The 19,045-nt window shown below is 34.2% G+C and overlaps 2 protein-coding genes across 2 annotated transcripts in view; one reads left to right on the top strand and one right to left on the bottom strand.

Moving 5' to 3' along the window:
* Positions 1–683: 683 nt before the first annotated feature.
* Positions 684–9,880, bottom strand: LOC117105969 (ADP-ribosylation factor 2-like). The gene is made up of 5 exons (XM_033247275.1): positions 9,725–9,880; positions 7,868–8,019; positions 5,714–5,824; positions 4,348–4,472; positions 684–2,404 (listed from the first exon to the last, which is right to left on the bottom strand). The coding sequence occupies exons 2-5, from the start codon at positions 8,010–8,012 to the stop codon at positions 2,243–2,245; spliced, it is 543 nt and encodes a 180-aa protein (XP_033103166.1). The 5' UTR covers positions 8,013–8,019; positions 9,725–9,880; the 3' UTR covers positions 684–2,242.
* Positions 9,881–15,570: 5,690 nt separating this feature from the next.
* Positions 15,571–19,045, top strand: part of LOC117105994 (late secretory pathway protein AVL9 homolog) — a 21,710-nt gene continuing 18,235 nt past the window's right edge. Inside the window, exons 1-2 of the mRNA XM_033247297.1 lie at positions 15,571–15,738; positions 18,787–18,907. Of these exons, the coding sequence (XP_033103188.1) occupies positions 15,661–15,738; positions 18,787–18,907 (199 nt within the window). The 5' untranslated portion in view covers positions 15,571–15,660. The remainder of the gene's footprint in view (positions 15,739–18,786; positions 18,908–19,045) is intronic.

Genomic DNA, 19,045 nt, shown 5'->3' on the forward strand with positions numbered 1-19,045 from the left:
TAATTCGCGCGAGTACGGTATTCAAACTTTGACCAAAAAATTGTATGCCCATTTATAGTCATGACGTGCCTCTATATGGCCATAGTGTGATTTAATCATTACCATATTTAGGCATGTCACATGCTTTCGTCAAATTAAATCCGAGTGGACAGACATTTGGATTGATATTACACAATGTATAGATAAATGCAGTGCTGGAATAGCAACATGACCTTAACGAAAAGTTCATTTTCACTGGAATGAAAGGCATGGCTAATGAGATAACCTTTAGCCTTTCGCTACTAAGACGAGTGTTGTACCGCTTAACCACAGTCCTATAATATGGTATAGGTGCATATCCAACTCCCAGATCCCTTCTCTTTAATGACAAAAATTCACGCTCACACATATATGTGGAACTGCAGTTAAGCTAGAAACTAGCTTGGACGTCGCAGATGAGAATTATAGGTAAAGAATATTCAAATTTGGAAGGAAAAACTAGAGTTGAATTTGCCCAAGTCGAATCCAAAATGACATTGAAAAACTGTTCGAAGTAGATAAAATTTGAATTACAGATCATTACAAAACAATTTGGCATGTAAAATAAGATCAACTTAGATATTATTTTAGTTACGCAAAGTCGACTTAGGCAAGCTTTACTGTAGTTTCTACTGATCACCAATACACGAAGACTCAAGGCCATATTTTTTTAGACAGTATTTACTCAACATATGGGAGGGTACACAATTAGTATGTAAAGTTCACATTTGTACCATACCTAAATTGATCATACATGGGGAAAAAATTATCACATTGATAAGATATTCTACAATAAATAAAATATACAGCAAATAAATCTTGTCAAGTCTGTTTGCCGGATGCTCATACCTATCGGATCACCCCCAGTCACCTGTCATAACTTACAAACACTATTACTGACCAGCAAAGTGTCAGTAATATTCAAAATATGGATTAAAAATTCAATGTAAAAACCCCAAACAAAAACCCCCGAGTCAAAAACAATTGTAATGTTGGTGTCCACAACAGCAGTTTCCAAGACAGGATAAAGGGGAAGAGAGTAAAATGTGCTTCCTGTGCCAAAATAACTTTTTTAATTTCCAGACAATGCTAAGGCTGAGTGAATTAGAATATACTGTAAGATATTATGACATCGATAGAATTTAAAAATTACTGTTCATTAAATCTTCACAAACCAAGACTAGAATTGCCTGATATATAGTATGAATTTATAAATACTGTGTACATATCAATTTATTATCTAATACAAATTAGTATATGATTATTTGGAATCCATATTATGGGAATCAAAGACATTCGTTTTGGAATAAATGACACAGTAAACACTACAAATATGATTAAAAAAAAAAAAAATAAGTTGAAATGAAAAAAATTAGCCAACTTTAAAAATTATTTTCAGCAGCCACGATAATGATGACAAATAGTTTACAAATACATGAAAAATTAAATGACAAATTTTATTAAATTGATTGTTTGAATATACTGAAATACCATACTTTCTTTCATCTAAGCACTTTCCTACTATCATAAATAAATACACTACTGTATCTCATTGTTAATTGTCAGTATTATGGTATTCTTTGCTTCACAGTTAACATACTGTACAAACATGAACATTCTCAAAAGAATCATTTAGACAAATTCAATTACTGTAAATCTTGAATAATCAAAAATCCCATTCAGAACCATTTCTCAGTTGTTACAGTACCTTAATGTTAAGATCGTTTTCTACAGTACATATAATTAGATGTTTTACAAAGAGAAATGAAGCATCAGGATATCTGACCATTTGTAATGGAAGAATTCTAATATCAAAAAAAATAAAAACACCCAATAAAGTAAAACAAAAGATATCTCTCACAGTCTTTCAACCATCCATAATTATGTTCTTATAATAGGAATGCTCTAACTTGTGATCTTTTTATATAAGTTTGTTTTTAACGATCGCTTTTATAAAGACATATAATACACTAGACAAGTTAATTTGAAAAGAAACTTGTTGACTGAAAGCCAGGCTCCGGAGAAAAATTTTTTTTCATATTTTGCACACATGAATTTAAAAGCTTTTTATCAAGCACCATTTCAGTGTCTAGGAAAATTCATGTACAACATATTAAACATTTTTTCCTATGGAGCATGGCTTGAAGACAATTGCCTTTCCAAAAGCTTATTGTAAGACATCATCATTTACATTAAATTTGCAATTCCTTCTTATTGCTCAAACCTATTTCGCGTTCTTGAGCTGAGCAGATAACCAGTCGAGACCTTCATAGAGTCCATCACCACTAGTTGCGCATGTTGCCTGGATGTACCATGTGCGTTGACGAAGCGAATGCAGGCCTAATTTTTCTGTGAGTTCAGCAGCGTTCATGGCGTTTGGCAAATCCTAATAACAGAAATACAAACAAGCATTAGTCTTAAAAATGTGTAACAATACAATACAGTTCTGTAGCAACATAAAAAAACCATGTAACAGAACCCCTTCTTTGGACACCCCCATTAAGGGGACACTTTTTAGGGCATTGAACGACGAAAAGTATACAGGGGGCGGATCCAGAAACGTTCTTGTTAATTATTGTCCTGCACAACCATCTCTGAAATAATGTATTTTGTTTTTGCCTGGAAATTCAACTTGCAGCACTAGGGTCTTATTATGAAGGTTGACAGAATAACAATACTGCTGTGTTAACCTAAATGAAACATTATCAACCTGTGAAATCAGTCACAATTTTGGACTATAGGCAGAATAAAAGTTTTTTATCCACCTATCATGCTAAGAACTCATGTGATGGTATCGGTGGTGCCGCGTGAAAAGGCTTAACAAAATCTAGTTTACAGCATCCATACAGTGAACCAATCTTGACAACTGATGCAATTATGGCATTCTGTAAATCTAACATCCGTGGGATACAATACTTTAATGTTACATTTGATGAGATCACTGGATTTGAGGCTGAGTTGAAGGATAGTTTTCAAACTGCAAGGAATAAGCAAAAGAGCACTTCAGCTTCACAGATTCATTTAAAATTCAAAATCTAAGTTACAAGTATTAAGATTGAGTTCTCAAGCTGGCCCAGCTGATTTGGTTTCAGTCACTAATGCTGAGGAGGACATGGCAGAAGAGGCTGATGTAACTACCATAGCGTCTTGCATCTATGACAATGAAGCATGGGCCAGCTAAACTGTTCTCCTGGCCTAATAAGGAGGATAAATGTTGGATTAGTAAACAAGAAATAGTGTGATAAAACACCATCTCTTGCAGTTCATGGAGAATGTACAATTATCAGTAAAAATGACAATGCTAAAATAGAGCGAACTTGGGAAAAGTAGGTACTGTTTGATAAATACCCCATAAACAACAAGCGAGTTTTAGTTCACCTGGTTTGAATATAAAATGTCTGAATTGCATGATCGATGTATGATATTGAAGGTGAATCTTTTATAGATGCTCAACTAAGCGCCGCAACGCTTATAAAAAATAAAATAAAAAATTTGTTGTGGTCTTCAGTGAGGCATTGTGCTTATTCATTTTAAATCTGTATACCTTGAAATTTAAAACCGTTGCTCAAAGTACTTCATTACACACAGGGCAATATATAGCGGCGCTTAGCGAAAAAGAATGTTTGCTGCAGTGCCTATTTGAGAGTGGCAGTTAATCTAAAGCGGTGCCTATTTGAGAGCAGCGCTTGTTTGAGCCTTTACAGTACTTATTTTTAAAAAAACTGTAATTTTGGGGGTTTTGTCTCAGACAGGCAAACTTTGATTATATATTACTTGCTTATAGGAAATATTACATCTCCAATATTTGTATGTTGTAGCTAACACTCAGGGCCACAATTTACATATATTAAAATTTAATGGTGACTCAATCCACCAGGTGAAAATATAGGTCGAAAGTCATTGACATTAGATATGGTTAATTTTTCAAAATAATGGCAGATTTAGGTTCCTTAATTCTCTTTTCAGAAATACCAATTTTATGAATATTGGTCAAACCACTGCTGAGATATTAAGGTTCAAGTAAAGGCTGGCAGCCACACCTGTTTTGGGCAATATTGCCTAACTTAGTTTTGCTGTAACTTCGAAAAATATTGATTTGATTTTTTGCTAAAATTTGAGATTTGGACATTTGATGCCAAACCCAACATGTTTACCAATTTTCATCGAAAAATCGGAGTCGGTCGGGTTAAAACTTCTTATTTTTAATTCTTCAAATTTGTTATTTCTAGAAATCATTTCACACCCATTTTAACCAAACAAATAAATATAACATATCAAATAACTAATATGTGGTGCTTACTGCACAACAAACTTTTAGTAAGCAATTACCTGTTTGTTTGCAAATACAAGCAGTACAGCATCCTTAAGTTCATCTTCATTTAGCATTCTATTCAGTTCATCTTTTGCTTCTTGAGCTCTTTCCCTGTCATTACTGTCTACTACAAAGATTAAACCTATTTGGAAACAATTAACATGAAACATAATAATTTGAGTAAGGGAAAAAATGATTATAAATGCACAGATGCCTGCACATAACCTAGCACTATTCTTTCAGGCCTCTAATAATCTTAATAATCAATTAATTAATTAATTGGTAATAATCATCTTTCTCATGTCTTTACAATTTTGATTCTCATTCTATTACATTTAAAAAAGATGCCTTTATCTGTATTGAGTAATACCTTTCCTTTTTTTCTATATCATTGTTTTTAATTTACATTTTAGTTACATTTGAATTTCAAATTTGTAAACATTCTTTCTCTATATTTTTTTTAATATTTACTGTGTATGTACCAGGGCATCCTTGGAAAGTAGTGTAGTCACTGAATGGATACACCCTGGTTAAAGAAAGCAAATAAAACACAAATAATAATAAAAATGAGGGGCTTTTTTGCATCCATCGTTTGAACAAGTCCCTATGCAATTACTGTAGTATTCTTTTTTTATCTTTAAATTCACTGTATTACCGTCAATACTGTACTGTCAAAAAAAAAAATTAATACTAATAGCAGCTGTTCTTATCATAATTGGACATCACCACGGAAGAAAAGTGTGGTGATCAAAGAAGTTTATTACCAATTATTAGTAAGTCGTTGTGAAACTTCGCTAACAAACCGAGAAGCCTCCTTGTATGCGTAGGGGCAGCTAAGTTAAAGCAGTATAATAATTAACACTTCTGCTAAGCCCTGCTTTTGGATATTGTTGCCAGGGTCCCCTAAAAAAACTACAGTCAAAAAGATACGCACACACATGCATTTGCGGGACAACATGTGCTTGTGAAACGCGCATATCCCTGGTACTGTTCTTGATTGGAGTGTTGTTAAGTCTGACTGACCCTCAGGGTAGTGATTTTATAGAAACCATGGTAAAATAAGGTCCATCTGAAATACATAGCATCCACTTAATCATTTTAATACAACACCACCTTAACGATGTATTGTCGCTTCGACAAAATTGAAAAAAAAAATTGTTTTTAATGAATTTTTAAATTAAATTGGCCATTTTGGACCATCACAATAGTTCACTTTGGATTAAAAATGTTACGGAAAAAATTAATTTACTATAAGTTACGACACGTTTTAACGATACAGGAAATGTAAGGCACAGTGTCTAGTGTTTCCGGTTTTAGCTAATAAATAGGGACAATACATCTTTTAATTATTTTTTACGGCCACTGAAAATTCCCAAATTTTACCTTGTGTATTTTGGAAATAATGCCTCCACAGAGGTCGGATTTTGTCTTGACCGCCAACATCCCATACTGTAAAGCTAATGTTTTTATATTCTACTGTTTCCACGTTGAAACCTGGGAAAAAAATATAAGAATATTATCACTTAGTACAAAAATTATCACATTAACTAAATTTAAATTATTGGAAAGTGCAATGATGATGTTTAAATTCATTGATTTTTTTGGTCTGCTTTTAAGTTTCACTTTCGCATTGTTGAAATTTTAGCCTCTGCTGTTTTCACGTACATTTAGCTTTCAATCGGTTCTGCAGACACACTTCCATGACTATTTCAACACTCTTTCTACAAAGGATTTTGAATGTGGATGTAAAATTTCTGCTCTGTTTATTAGCTTGATCTTTGTAACCATCAACATCCCAACATTAAAATTTTATCCAATCACAATACACAGAGGGCATCATATGCGGCTTGCCATGCCAAAACCAGTATCAGTGACCAAATCTTGACATTCTAATACCTGTATATTCTTCAAAATGATAGGTCACTTACTGAAACCGCCAAAATTATGAGAAATAGTATTACAGCTTCTCTGTACTAAAGTATACAATACTGGCACATTCTTTCTAATTACTCAGTTTAACATATAGGGACAGTACGCTGGTTTTGGCATACCTCAGGCAAGGCAATTCAACAAAAGCATGCACATCTCCATTCTCGAACATAGCGTGTGCGTACAGTACTTTGATCTTTACTGTGGCATCGACAATCCGATACTAGTTGGGAGTACAGCCGTCAATTATTGGTCTATGCGTGCCATACGTTTTATGGTGTTAGTTACTAACGTTTGGGTACTTCGCAGTGTCTGTTATATTTGATTTCTTTTGACCACAAGCTTGTTAAATGCTTCTATAAACTGCAATTTGATTCATGAAAATTGACCAACAAAATGAAAAGTTATAGCAATTAAAATTTTAGGATTTTTTTTATAAAATTTCATATTCTTATATATGACATTAAACTTTCATTTTGACAATGTTGACAAAAAAAAACGAAACGACTAGGCGAGAAAGACAAGACGATTGTACACAAATCGTACGTACTGCATGCCTATTATAAATAGTTATTGTACAAACAAATCTGTTTTATGAACCACCAATTTCCTTGGTTTGACGACGTACATGAAATTTAGTGTCTGCTACAGCCTGCTTCAGTCTGTTTTTGACTTCCCAAGCAGTTTTTGAAGCAAAAAAATCTAGGCCTAGGTCGGCAAAAAATTGCCGTCCTGTAGCAATTCTGGCTCAGCAATATGGTCGGAAATTCATGGGCTGATGAAATAATGAACCTGTTACGTTAACAGCTATGATCTGCTAAAACAATGACTCAGAATAATGGAATCAAATATCAGTTTACATGCAACTAGCTTTGTGTTCTCATTAATTTTGACCATGACGAAAATTGTACCACTGTGCACAATATAAAACTCATTAGGTTTTAGTGAGATATTCCGTTTTCTTGGTCTTATGTTATTAGCATGCGCTCAGGAAGATTTGACCAAGTCGTGCTGATCGCTCTGGATTTTCCAACACGGTATGACTATACTAACCTGGTCAAATTTCCTGGGCACACTGGGGGAGTTTACAAAGTCACACTGAACTTTTTACAGTAAAGTTAATTGGTTGGTTAGTTTTACAGAAAATTTCCAGTGGCTTAAATATTAAGTGTTGGTTAATATTTAGATTTGATTGGATTGGACTGGATTTACAGTAGTCGGTGTAAACACCAAGAATAGCCCATGAAAGTCTAGAAGACGACTTACTTCTAGTGGGGTCCTTCTGGTGGTGAATGGGCAGTACACCGGGAGACAATCCCCCAATCTTTTCCGAAGAGTGTACTGCGTTCATTAAAGTGCACATGGGACATTAATGCACACAGGACCAACAGCTTAAACGTCTCATCCAAAAGACGGTGCGCTATTGTAACTTGTATTTCAGCCCTCCAGCTGAAACACAAGGAGAGGCAGTGATGGGAATTGAACCGGGGACCTATCATTACGGTTCAGCGCACAAACAGTGGCTATAACCAGATTAGCCGACTGAGCTAAGCTGCTCTCTCAAAGCAGCTTAGCTGAGTATTGCATGTACGTATGTATGTCACTTACCAATTGTTGGAATTGTTGTAACAATTTCTCCAAGTTTTAGCTTGTACAAAATTGTGGTCTTCCCTGCAGCATCAAGTCCAACCATCAATATCCTCATTTCTTTTTTGGAAAACAAGCGTGCAAATATACTTCCAAAATTACCCATCTTGCACCTAAATTAAAAAATTTTTTTAATCAATATTCCATATTATGGATCTATAGTACCAGTACAGTACTGTTGGTGGTTAGAATATGGACCTGGTTTTATAAAAAAAAATAAATAAATAATACAATTTATTTAATTATATTCTAAGGAACAACATGTTTAACTGTAATTAAAGATATAATTTACAAAACAAAAATTAAAATGCTAAATTTGTATTAAATATGGGTTAACATTCAACTGAAAACTGTGGATGTGAACTTGTACACTGTAGCTACTACAGTATAAACGCCTCTTTACGGCAACTAGGTAGTCTCAGACCACACCTACTGTACAGTGTATATGCAATTTAGCACAATAACCAACTGATGCACTAATTAACATAGAAGGAATTTACTCTAAATAATAAGAGTGGGGCCATGGTTCAAGGTTTCGACCTCTGAGTCATCTTCAGGTTTCAGGAATCTTTTTTCAAGCGATAAAGTATGAATATTAATAGAATACAAGCATAGCATATTGAGGTTAAGATATTTATACATTCCAACAATCCAACAGGAACGACATTCCCTACCACATACAGGCATTGTTAAAAGTAAAATTTAAAAAAAATATATATTTAATTTAAATTACAAAATATTGACAAATTTAAATAAAATAAACAATTTAAAAAGCACCATCAGATAGACCAGGCTAGCCCAAATGATATAAAAAAGGTACAGTAATTAGCCAAAAAATATTAATAAATGTAGTTAGTATGGCTAAAAATGTTCACATAACAATGACATCGACTGATTGGCAAACACTTCCGTCAACACACGCTGGGATGGAGGGTGTTGGCCTGTTTCGACTGCAAACAAGTTCGACCGCGATGTATGGAACACATTTTTTGTATTGTAACAATGTAAATAGTGTACAGTATAATGTATGTTCAGTCAATTCGATTCATTGAATGACTAATAATATTATAATATATCATAATTAATAGTACTGATTATTATATAGTTAATACATATCATGGCGCTAATGCACTTTAATACTCCACCCTAAACCTAACCTTAACCTCAGCTGCAGTATTACTATGTTATTGTTAAGGTTAGGGTGGAGTACTAAAACTAAAGTTCATTAGCGACCATATCATGATTATTGACTTAAAGTAATAAAATAACTGTGGAAAAGGCAAACAACATGTTTCATTTAGGCCTAGGCATATTACGTCAATTCGCCAGGGAGAGCCGAGGTCTAGAACTTTGGGCCTAGGGGCCTACTCTAGACTCCTCCTTCCTCCTACCTACACCTAGGCCTAGCGTCGATTCATACATTACCAAAGTCTCAAGAAACGAGCGTACTGTATTTAAACCAACTTAACATTCTCACTGCACTCACTGGTGTGGTAACTGATGATGATGATATTGTAAAATAAGGATAGGCTAGGCCTAGTGTATTTTAATAATAATAAGACAAACAAATCACACTTAATTCCCTAACACTTCGCCGTCAAACTGGTTCGCGGCCGAAACGGATGGCTTTCTTCGGATGGGTGGAGATGATGACAACAACAGTGTACTAGCCAAGGCGAGGCCAGCAGGCTAGGCCTAACTAAAAAGTCTGTAGTCCTAGTAAAGTAAAAAACAGAAGGAGGGATATGTCTATTTGGCTATCACTATGATTAAATTGTATATAACTAAATTTACAACTGTATAAAGGTTCTATCTTACCGTTATACTAACTAATATACAGTTCAAAAATAAAATTAGTATAGCTTAAAAACGTCGCAGGCCTTCCCTCAGTAATTACTGTTGTCAAACCGGTAATAACTGTATTCACTTCCTCCCTAGCGGCGGTTCAAAAATGGCGTCGCAAAAAAAGAGGCGAGTGAGTTGGTTTGGTTCACGTGGCACGCGTCAATCTACTTTTTCCGTAATTGGGATATGAGCATTTGTCAATTGCTATACCCCAACCACGTGATATTGGGTTACGCGGTTATTACATAGCCATGCTCTTAATTTCATTTTTTCTATTTATTCGACCATAAAAATAAATACATACAGAAAAGATATAAACAATAGATAAGTATAATTCAGGGGCAACAGCTGTCAAATACTGCCTATAGTTAAGAATATAGAAGGGCATATATCTTGGTATCTTTTTATTGAACACAAAAATGTCACTCAGCTACAAAAATAAAACGTAGGCCTATGTAGGCCTATATGTAGGCCTAACTCATGAATTGGACATTAATTTAAAAATATGATTATAGAATTAAAAATTACTTAAAATCAACCACAACAGCAATATCATATCAAAAAAACATTAATGGTATTACTCAGAAAAAAAATTGTTAATATAAATTAAGCCTAATTAATACAAGACAATACTTAAAAAAAAGCTGAAAAAACCATATATTTATGTGTAAGTTTAAGTTATAATAAATTCAAAATATTAATTAGAAAGAAAAACTTTAAAAAGGCCTATAAATAAAGTACTGTAATAGTACATAGGCGTAGATCCCGGGGGAGGGGATGGGGATATATCCCGCAATATTTGACAAGGGTGGGGGGGGGGCTGGTCCATTGTATCATCCCCCCAATATTTTGAATATGTATGGCATAAAATGGAGCTTTACACATTCAAAGGACTGTCACAGAAATAATTTGCACTGTCTTATGCGCTTACAAAGATTAGCATAATGTATTAATGTTTTATCTGGTACCAATCTATGCTCTTCTTTCCTTAGATGTTAGATATGATTGCAAAGAGAGCCACATTTCACACTGAATGTTAATGTTTAAGGTTATATCGGTTGATGAGGAATTTATTGATTAGGCCTATAATAGCAAATTGCATCAATTTATTTTGCAAAAACAAGGTTTCCAGCTTCAGAGGGGGAACATCCCCTGTCCGCACAAGGGCACACATTGGCGAGACACCAGGCGCGTAACAGTGGTCTTGGGTCAGAGTGGGTATTTATTTTCCCGGTTAGTAATTTACCATACCCACCCCGCCCCACTCCCCATATAGAAAACAGTACGACATAGGGCTTATCTTATTTATAATATAGGCCGCACACGTGTGTTTGAAACTAAATATAGACCTAAGCATTTTCATCATATGGTTTTATTTATTACAAACATATTCTTTCACCATCAGTACACATTGAGGCCCTTCTTAGGTTAAAACGATCTATCTTAAGTTTGTCTTTCTTGAGTTCGGGACTATTAAGTGTTTAAATAACTTAAAAGCATAAATATTTTTGTGTTTGTAATTCTAATTTCGTCGGAATTGATGAAAACTCCCTAAAATGTGCAATGTATAGGGCCGAGGAAATTGGCCTACCGTTACAAGAAATGCGCGCAAACAATTTGAGAATTTTGGGCACTTTCAGAGGATGCATTTGTCAAGGGGTGCGGAAAGACTTTCCAAAGATGGATTTTCCCCAATTGTCCCCCGGTGTTTTTAATTCTAATTTCGTTGGAATTGGTCAAAACTCCCTAAAATGTGCAATTTTTAGAGGAAATTGGCCCATGTTAACGCGCACGGTTTTTAGGCACTTTCAGGGGATGAAAAGGGCATTTATAAAGGGGTGGGGAAGATTTTTCCTCCAAGACAGATATTTCCCCCTTGTCCCCCAGTGGTTACGCAATTGGGCAGCATAGATCAAAGGAGTTATGACAGTTTTTAAAGTGGAGAAGGGGTTGCAGGGTGTTGTGAGTCTGGTCATTATGATATCTTCCTTTTTATTCTTGTCTTTCTTTTTCTCTTCTCTTTTTCTTTCATTTTCTTTTCCTCTTCTTTCTCTTTCCCTCCCTCTCCCCTCTTTCTTTTCTCTTATTACCCAGCCCGGTACGACGGCTTGTTCAGCCCGGTAAAAACAGTCAGGAAAGGGAAGGGGAAGTTTCCCCCTGCCCCCTCCCCGCGCCTGTTACGACACCTGTCTCTTATACACAAAAATATTTTTCTACGCCACTAAATAGTAGTAGGCCTAGTTCAGGTAGACCTAAGTTAGCCTACTAGTAGGCTATGGTTAAAGCAATAAAAAAAAACATCGGAGCTACAGCTAATTCTGAGGGGGAGGCAAAAGAGAACTTCAGGAAGATTGGCAGTGACGTGTGAAGTGGCAGAGTTGACAAGATAGATGGTTAATACATTTTCAGCAGGGGGCGTGTGGATTAAAATACAACATTATTATAGTCACCACTATATGGAGGCCTATGGTAGTCAAGACATTGACTGAGTGATTGCGGATACTCAAATCTTAACCATAAATTTATGTCGCAACACAATTCACTTTGCTTTCTATCAATTGTCAATAAGAAAGTAATAAAAAGTAAAATGTTTCAATATTGTATTTCAATTCCCGGTTAATTATAATTATCATGGGAAATCTATTTCAATCAAATTGGACGGGTTATAAAGGAAGACCGAGATTTAGGACCACGTGATATACGGTACTGTAAATAAAAATTACGATATTTTTGGATGGACATTTTGTGAAATGAAAGCCAATTAATCGTTAACATGTTGTGTCTACAACGAAGTGCGAATTAAGACCTGGAAAATAAATATTTCTAAATCATGAGTCGTTAAAACCGCCTAGTGACAATAAAAATGAATAAAGTATTATTGTTATTATTATTATTATTATTATATTATTATTATTATTATTATTATTATTATTATATTATTATTATTATTATTATTATTTTATATTATTATTATTATCATTATCATTATCATTATTATTATTATTAATAAATATTATTAATATTATTATTATTATTATATTCTCTGGAATTCTGACGTGCGAATCAATATTCATAGTCGTTCAATTATAAGTCATCTCATGTAATTCAGCCCTGTGCTGCTATAGAGACTCAATATATGATTGCGAAAAGTATTAGGCCACGACCCATGAAAGACATTCCACCCCGCCCCCACTCCTAGTACTAGAATAATTCGTTGTTTCAGGTTGTTTCTATGCCTTGTTGTAATTGTATTAATTTGATATTCATCATTTTTTTAAAGTAAAATTATATTTTCAGTTGATAATACGTTTCATATTTTTATAATTGAAACTTTGCAACTTTTGTATGGATCGAACCCACTGATCTCATCGGTAGGCTATAATAGATCAATGAGGGACTCTTCTTGTGTGGAGTGCGAATTCCAAGTGGAGAACCAATAAATCTTACATTTCCTTAAAGGTAAGATAGGCATATTATTTAACTGTCCGTTGATTGATGTAAAATTTTTTTTCTCATTTTCATTTTTTTTAAATTGTTGATAACTTACTTAAATAAACAATTAATTAAGCTCTTCAAATATCTCTTGATCCTTTTCTATTTCCGTTTCCGCCAGCCGGGAATATGGAAGGCAATCACCGCCAGCAATACAAATTTATACAACGTATTTTTACAAACAAACAATGCATTTTGACAAAAACGAACAACGTATTTTTACAAATAAACAACGTATTGACAAACAGTGTGTTGTTATAGACGAACAACTTATATTGTCACACGAACAATTACATACCACTCGAACAACGTATTTTCTCAAACGATGTAAATTTTCAAATGAACAACGGGCTCGTCCATTTTTAAAGTCGGGTAGTTGTTAAAGTGAGTAGGTCTATCGGTCACTCTGAAAGAAGAATGTCCGGTGTACAGTCCCAGAGCTACACAATTTTCTTTAAAATGGCCGGCAACAAATCGGTACCGTATCAGAGTCATTTAGTGAAGCAGTTAGACTATTAAACAGAGAAGTCGAACTTCTAAATTAACCTGGAAATTGCCATTCTCTTGGTAATTATTATAATTTCTTTTTTATTTTGTGGCACAGACACAAGTTTAATATTGGCAACACTAATTGTACTAGTTCTAGTAGCGGTGATGGTGGTTGGTGGGACACTCATAAATAAATAAATAATAATTTTTAAAAAAATCAATAATTCAAGCGCGTAGAGTAAGACAACAGTGGATACGTACGTGTGCTATGTATTACTATCATCATCATCATCATCATCATCACCATCATCATCATCATCATCATCATCATCATCATCATCACCATCATCATCATCATTATTATAGTGGAGCTTAAAATACATATCAATCGAACGGAAATCCTCAGTGAAAAATCATGCACTTATCTATAGGCCTTTTGAACCACCCAGGATGCAGACATGGACTAAATATTATTAAAACGAGGACTATATACCGAATAATTGTATTTGCTTTATATATCACAGAGAATTAATTTTACATGACGATACTGTCCAAAATATGTGTGTATATGTAGGATAGAAATTAAATATACTAACCATTCATCCCTGATATTCTACTTAGGGCAAGTATTCTAAAAATCATAATTTTACAATGAATTTTAAAATTAAAGCCCTATTTCCCTCAATTTCATTCACAGAAAGAAATTCTTCGAAAAATGGAAGGGTATATAAAATGCATTAAACGATCATTTACTCGTGAACACTATTGAAAATAAATTCCCAATCATTCATAACAATGTAAAAAAGATAAGTCCAATATCAAGCATATTCAATTCTTGAATTTTAACAAGTCTTTGATACAGCAGGTACCATATTTTCATCAGTTCACAAAATAGAACGCGCGCCCGGATCATATCCCTGAGCGGCTGTGAGCAGTTTTTCTTCTTGAAAGCATTTGAAAGTGCAAAAAAACGGGAAAACAAATTCTTCAATGAGATTATTTTTAATATATAACTGAAATTTGCCTTTCTGTTGCCTCTTCAACCTTAAGCAAATAGATCGGTGTTATAGGCAAAGTTATAATTTTCACGTTGTAAGTAAAATAGACTCCTCAAAGCCGCCTCAAATCCGCTGAAAACACGCTCATATCCCTTATATTTTCGTAGTTCAACCAAAAACAAATATTTTGTAAATTATTTACAATAGATGTTTTACAACCTTCTATAAACAGTCTCAACCTAAGTTATCCGACCTCTAGTTTTTGTAGTAAAATCAGGCGATGTTTTTGAAGAAATGGTTAAGAGATAGGCCTATAAGGATTTTCATGGCGGCACATTTGCAGTTAATAAGTGGACCAAACAAATTGATATGAAATAATAAAACAATGGCAATCAAACAAACATGTCTGTATAATCATGAGGATGCTGGTTGGTTGGGCTATAATAGAGCACAAAACAAAAAAAGAAATTATAATAATTACCAAGGTGGTGATTTCCACTATTAACTGCTTCACTAAATGACTCTGGTACTGAGTTGTTGCCGGCTATTTTTAAGAAAATTGGACGTTCTTCTTTCAGAGTGACAGATAGACCTACATTTTAGCAGTTACCCGACTTTAAAAATGAGTCTTTTGTTCATTTGGTAATTTACATCGTTTTGGGGAAATACGTTGTTCGTGTGTAAAAGCACATCGTTTGTCAATATACATTGTTTGTTTGTAAAAATACGTTGTTCGTTTGTAAAAGTACGTTGTTGGAAAAAGTACGTCGTTTGTGTAAATTTGTATTTTTGGCGGTGATTGCCTTCCATAGGCGAAGTCAGTCCATGTCTCAGCGACGAAAGAGAGAGTGAGTGATGTAAACAAATCGTGACGACTTGTAGTCGTCGTATGCGGTGAAGAAGTATCGAGTGAGGTTTTAGTGTTATGTTATGGCTGAAGTTAAAAAGGGTGGGATATTCATCCTTCATGTTGTTGTGGTTGGATTTCATCACAAAAGAGGTTGTCAGGTAAGACTAAGAGGGTGTTGTGTCTGTTCTCTAGGCCCACGCTAGTCCCCCTCCCTCTGTCTCTCTAGGCTGGGGCCTGCTTACCCTCCTAGGCCTCTAGAAAAGGCTAGGCCTAGCTTGGCTGCGATGCAAGCGACGTCAGCTGGTTGGTAGGCTAGGATAGGCCTGGGGTAGAGACTAGTCTAATGAGAGTCGGGTTCTCTATACGCTTGTTATTAGGCTAGTTAGGTCTAGTCAAATCCAGTGTTTTCAGCTTGTCTTGCCTTGACTAAAAATATTTGATCACATGAACACAGGTCATCAAACAGACAAGGCCTAGTACTAGTAGTAGGCCTATCTTTTTCCATTATTAACAACATAGGCCTAGGTAGGTAGCCTAAATATATAATATTAATATAATAAATACAAAACAATGTGTAAAAATATGGATTGTGGTGATAAAATAATAATGGCTAAGGGCAAATAGAAAAATTTATTTGATTATCACTCCCGCCCGGGTCAAAAATTCGGGAAATATTGATGCAGGAATAAAAAAATATTTTTTTAGCTGCATCAATTATTTTGAACAGCATAAAAATAACAATGCAATTTTGTGACTTCAAATACATTTTCTTTAAAAAACTATAAAATTAAACCATTTTTTATACAATATTTACTATTACTAGCCAAATATATACAGTCCCTCACTCATCGATAAAAACAGAGCGAAATAATCTATTGTTCAATCAAAAAAAAAAAAAAAAAAAACCGCCCTCCCTTATTGATTTTTTTTTTTAAAAGAGTGATAATCTAATGTTTTTTTCTATGTGCCCTAAACTAGGCCTGTGACTGTGTAAGTGATAGGATAGTCTAATTGTTAAATATACATGAATAGGCTGGAAATAACGAGTACATCAAGGCTAAATAAAAAAATTTCTTGTTTAGCGTCACATCACATCACATCAACACAATTTTAGGTGGGGAGGGGTTTTTTTTTTTTTTTTTTTAATTCTACAGTATCAGTAATCAAATAAAATGTGTTAAAATTAATCATTTTTAATAGGCCTACAATAAATATTACACCTAGTTGGTGAAATCATTGTTTTAATTCACTTAAAATAGGTCTATACTTATTTTGATTAGAATTTTCTGGACAATATTCATTTTTTTATTTAAAAAAAAATTCCCGCCTCTAAACTTTTTATTTTGCTTGAAAATTCAAGTGGAGGTGGTGACGCTAAACAAGTATATATATTTTTTTTGCTTAAAAGGGAACTAGCAAACTGATTTTTAGTTCTAGAGGGGAATTTTGATATGCCGTTAATATTTAATATAATCTACCTTAAAATCGCTTTTTGGCAATTTCTTTTGGAGTTATAGGCCATTGAATACAATTTAATCCTGACGTCACTGGCGAAAAAGGTAACAAAAAATCGTGTAAATAAAACCGTGTAGGGTATCCGCCGCGTACGATCTTTGCGTGCATGCTGTAACCATAGCTGTAATTCTTCTGAAGACAACCGCTGATGTAGTTATAGGCCTATGACTTGATATGCAAGTTACAACAACCATGGTTACAGCATGCACGCAAAGATCGCACGCGGCAGATACCCTACGTGGCGCTATTTACACGATCTTTTGTTAATTTTTTCGCCAGTGACGTCACGGTAAAATCGTATATAATGGCCTATAACTTAATAACCAATTAACAAAAAACGATTTTAAGGTTGGTTCTATTATTAATGGCATATCAAAAATCTCCTGTAGGACAAAAAATCATTTTGCTAGTTCTCTTTTAAGTTGAAATTTTAAACGTTTCTTTTCTCACTTACAAATTCCTCTTCTTTAACTTTCAAAATTTATATTTGATTATAGCATTACCGCAAGATGTTGATAAAGTGACAGGCCGTCAAGGCGAGCTCTGCATACCCAAACTTAAAAAGAAAATATTTTATTGTGCCTTTTTCTCTGTTTTATTAGCATTTCTTAGACAAAATCTTCTATACCAACCTTAATTTTTTGAGTTGACTGCATTGCTAAATTTCATTGGGATGTCTAAGTTAATATTATTTGTTTTTAAATTTTACACCTTTTTGGTATCTAGGATAGTAGAATAGACGGGCCTATCACGTCATACAATCAGCTGCATGGTTGGTTTTCAATACCAGCCAGCAGTACCTTACAATTGTTAAAAATTCAATTAGACTTCTAACCATGTGGGAGTGTAAGGATAGCAGCTTTAACACTGGATCTTAAGCACATGCTCCTCTTCTCACCGATTCTCTACATTTACTAGCCTAATCAGGCTTCCACTGCCGAATGGGTAATTTGTATTTTCAGACATTCTAAGATCTCAATGATTAAAGTTAAAATATATCTGCATACAGATAGAAGAAACTTGTATATGGTAATTTAAATTTTAACTTGTTAAACGTACTGAAATAATAAATGTTTCGAGGAGAAATTACAGCCATGCAGGTATAAAAAGCAACATATGGGTTTTTATTTATTGTTGGTCATCGTAGTCAAAAAAACATCTTAATTTTACAATTCAGCAATTTAATTTTGTCCTATACAGTAGTTTAAATATTGCATACAGAAATTGCAACAAAATGACAGTATATAAGCTGAATATGTACTTCTAAGTCAATGGTGATCACCTTAGTCAGCACTGAATATACACCACTTTCGACGATGTAAACAACTAATTACCCACTCGGCCAAATTTTGATGACGTCATCTTAGGTGACTATAAAATCAGTCTATTCTACTGTCCAGAGCAGAAAATTAATAGAATGTGTTGAGAATGATATTGCTTCCAATAGTTTTGTTTACATGCATTTAGGGGTGGAGGGTGGGGGGTATTCGATGAAATCATTTATTCCAAATGTTACTATGGAGAGGGCGTTTATTCAAATAAATATGGTATTTGTAATTTAATGTTATAGGATGAAGTCTTGGACTGTAGGCCAAAAGTAGATGAAACTTTTCCTACTAACAGCCCCTAGCATACCCTACATATAGGTTACGTATATCTCATCGACTGGTATGTGACTTATTTTAACACAGGTGGATTTCTCCTACCCACCACTTATTGATGGAGAGGCTGAGAACAGTTCAGAATTACCAGAGGAATGGAAATACCTACCATTTTTAGCTCTTCCTGATGGAGCTCACAACCATACCGAAGGTAATAAACATTGTATTCAAATTATAATCATTTCTGCGTGTCTTGTCTGTGACTGGATATCAGAATCAGAAAAAAAATACAATATTACTAATAAAAATAGAGAATCAAACTATAATAGTTATACAGGAGGTACATAGT

Source organism: Anneissia japonica, unplaced genomic scaffold, assembly GCF_011630105.1.
Source record: "Anneissia japonica isolate Jap-2015-1 unplaced genomic scaffold, ASM1163010v1 scaffold284860_len1800451_cov186, whole genome shotgun sequence".
Lineage (NCBI taxonomy): Eukaryota > Metazoa > Echinodermata > Crinoidea > Comatulida > Comatulidae > Anneissia > Anneissia japonica.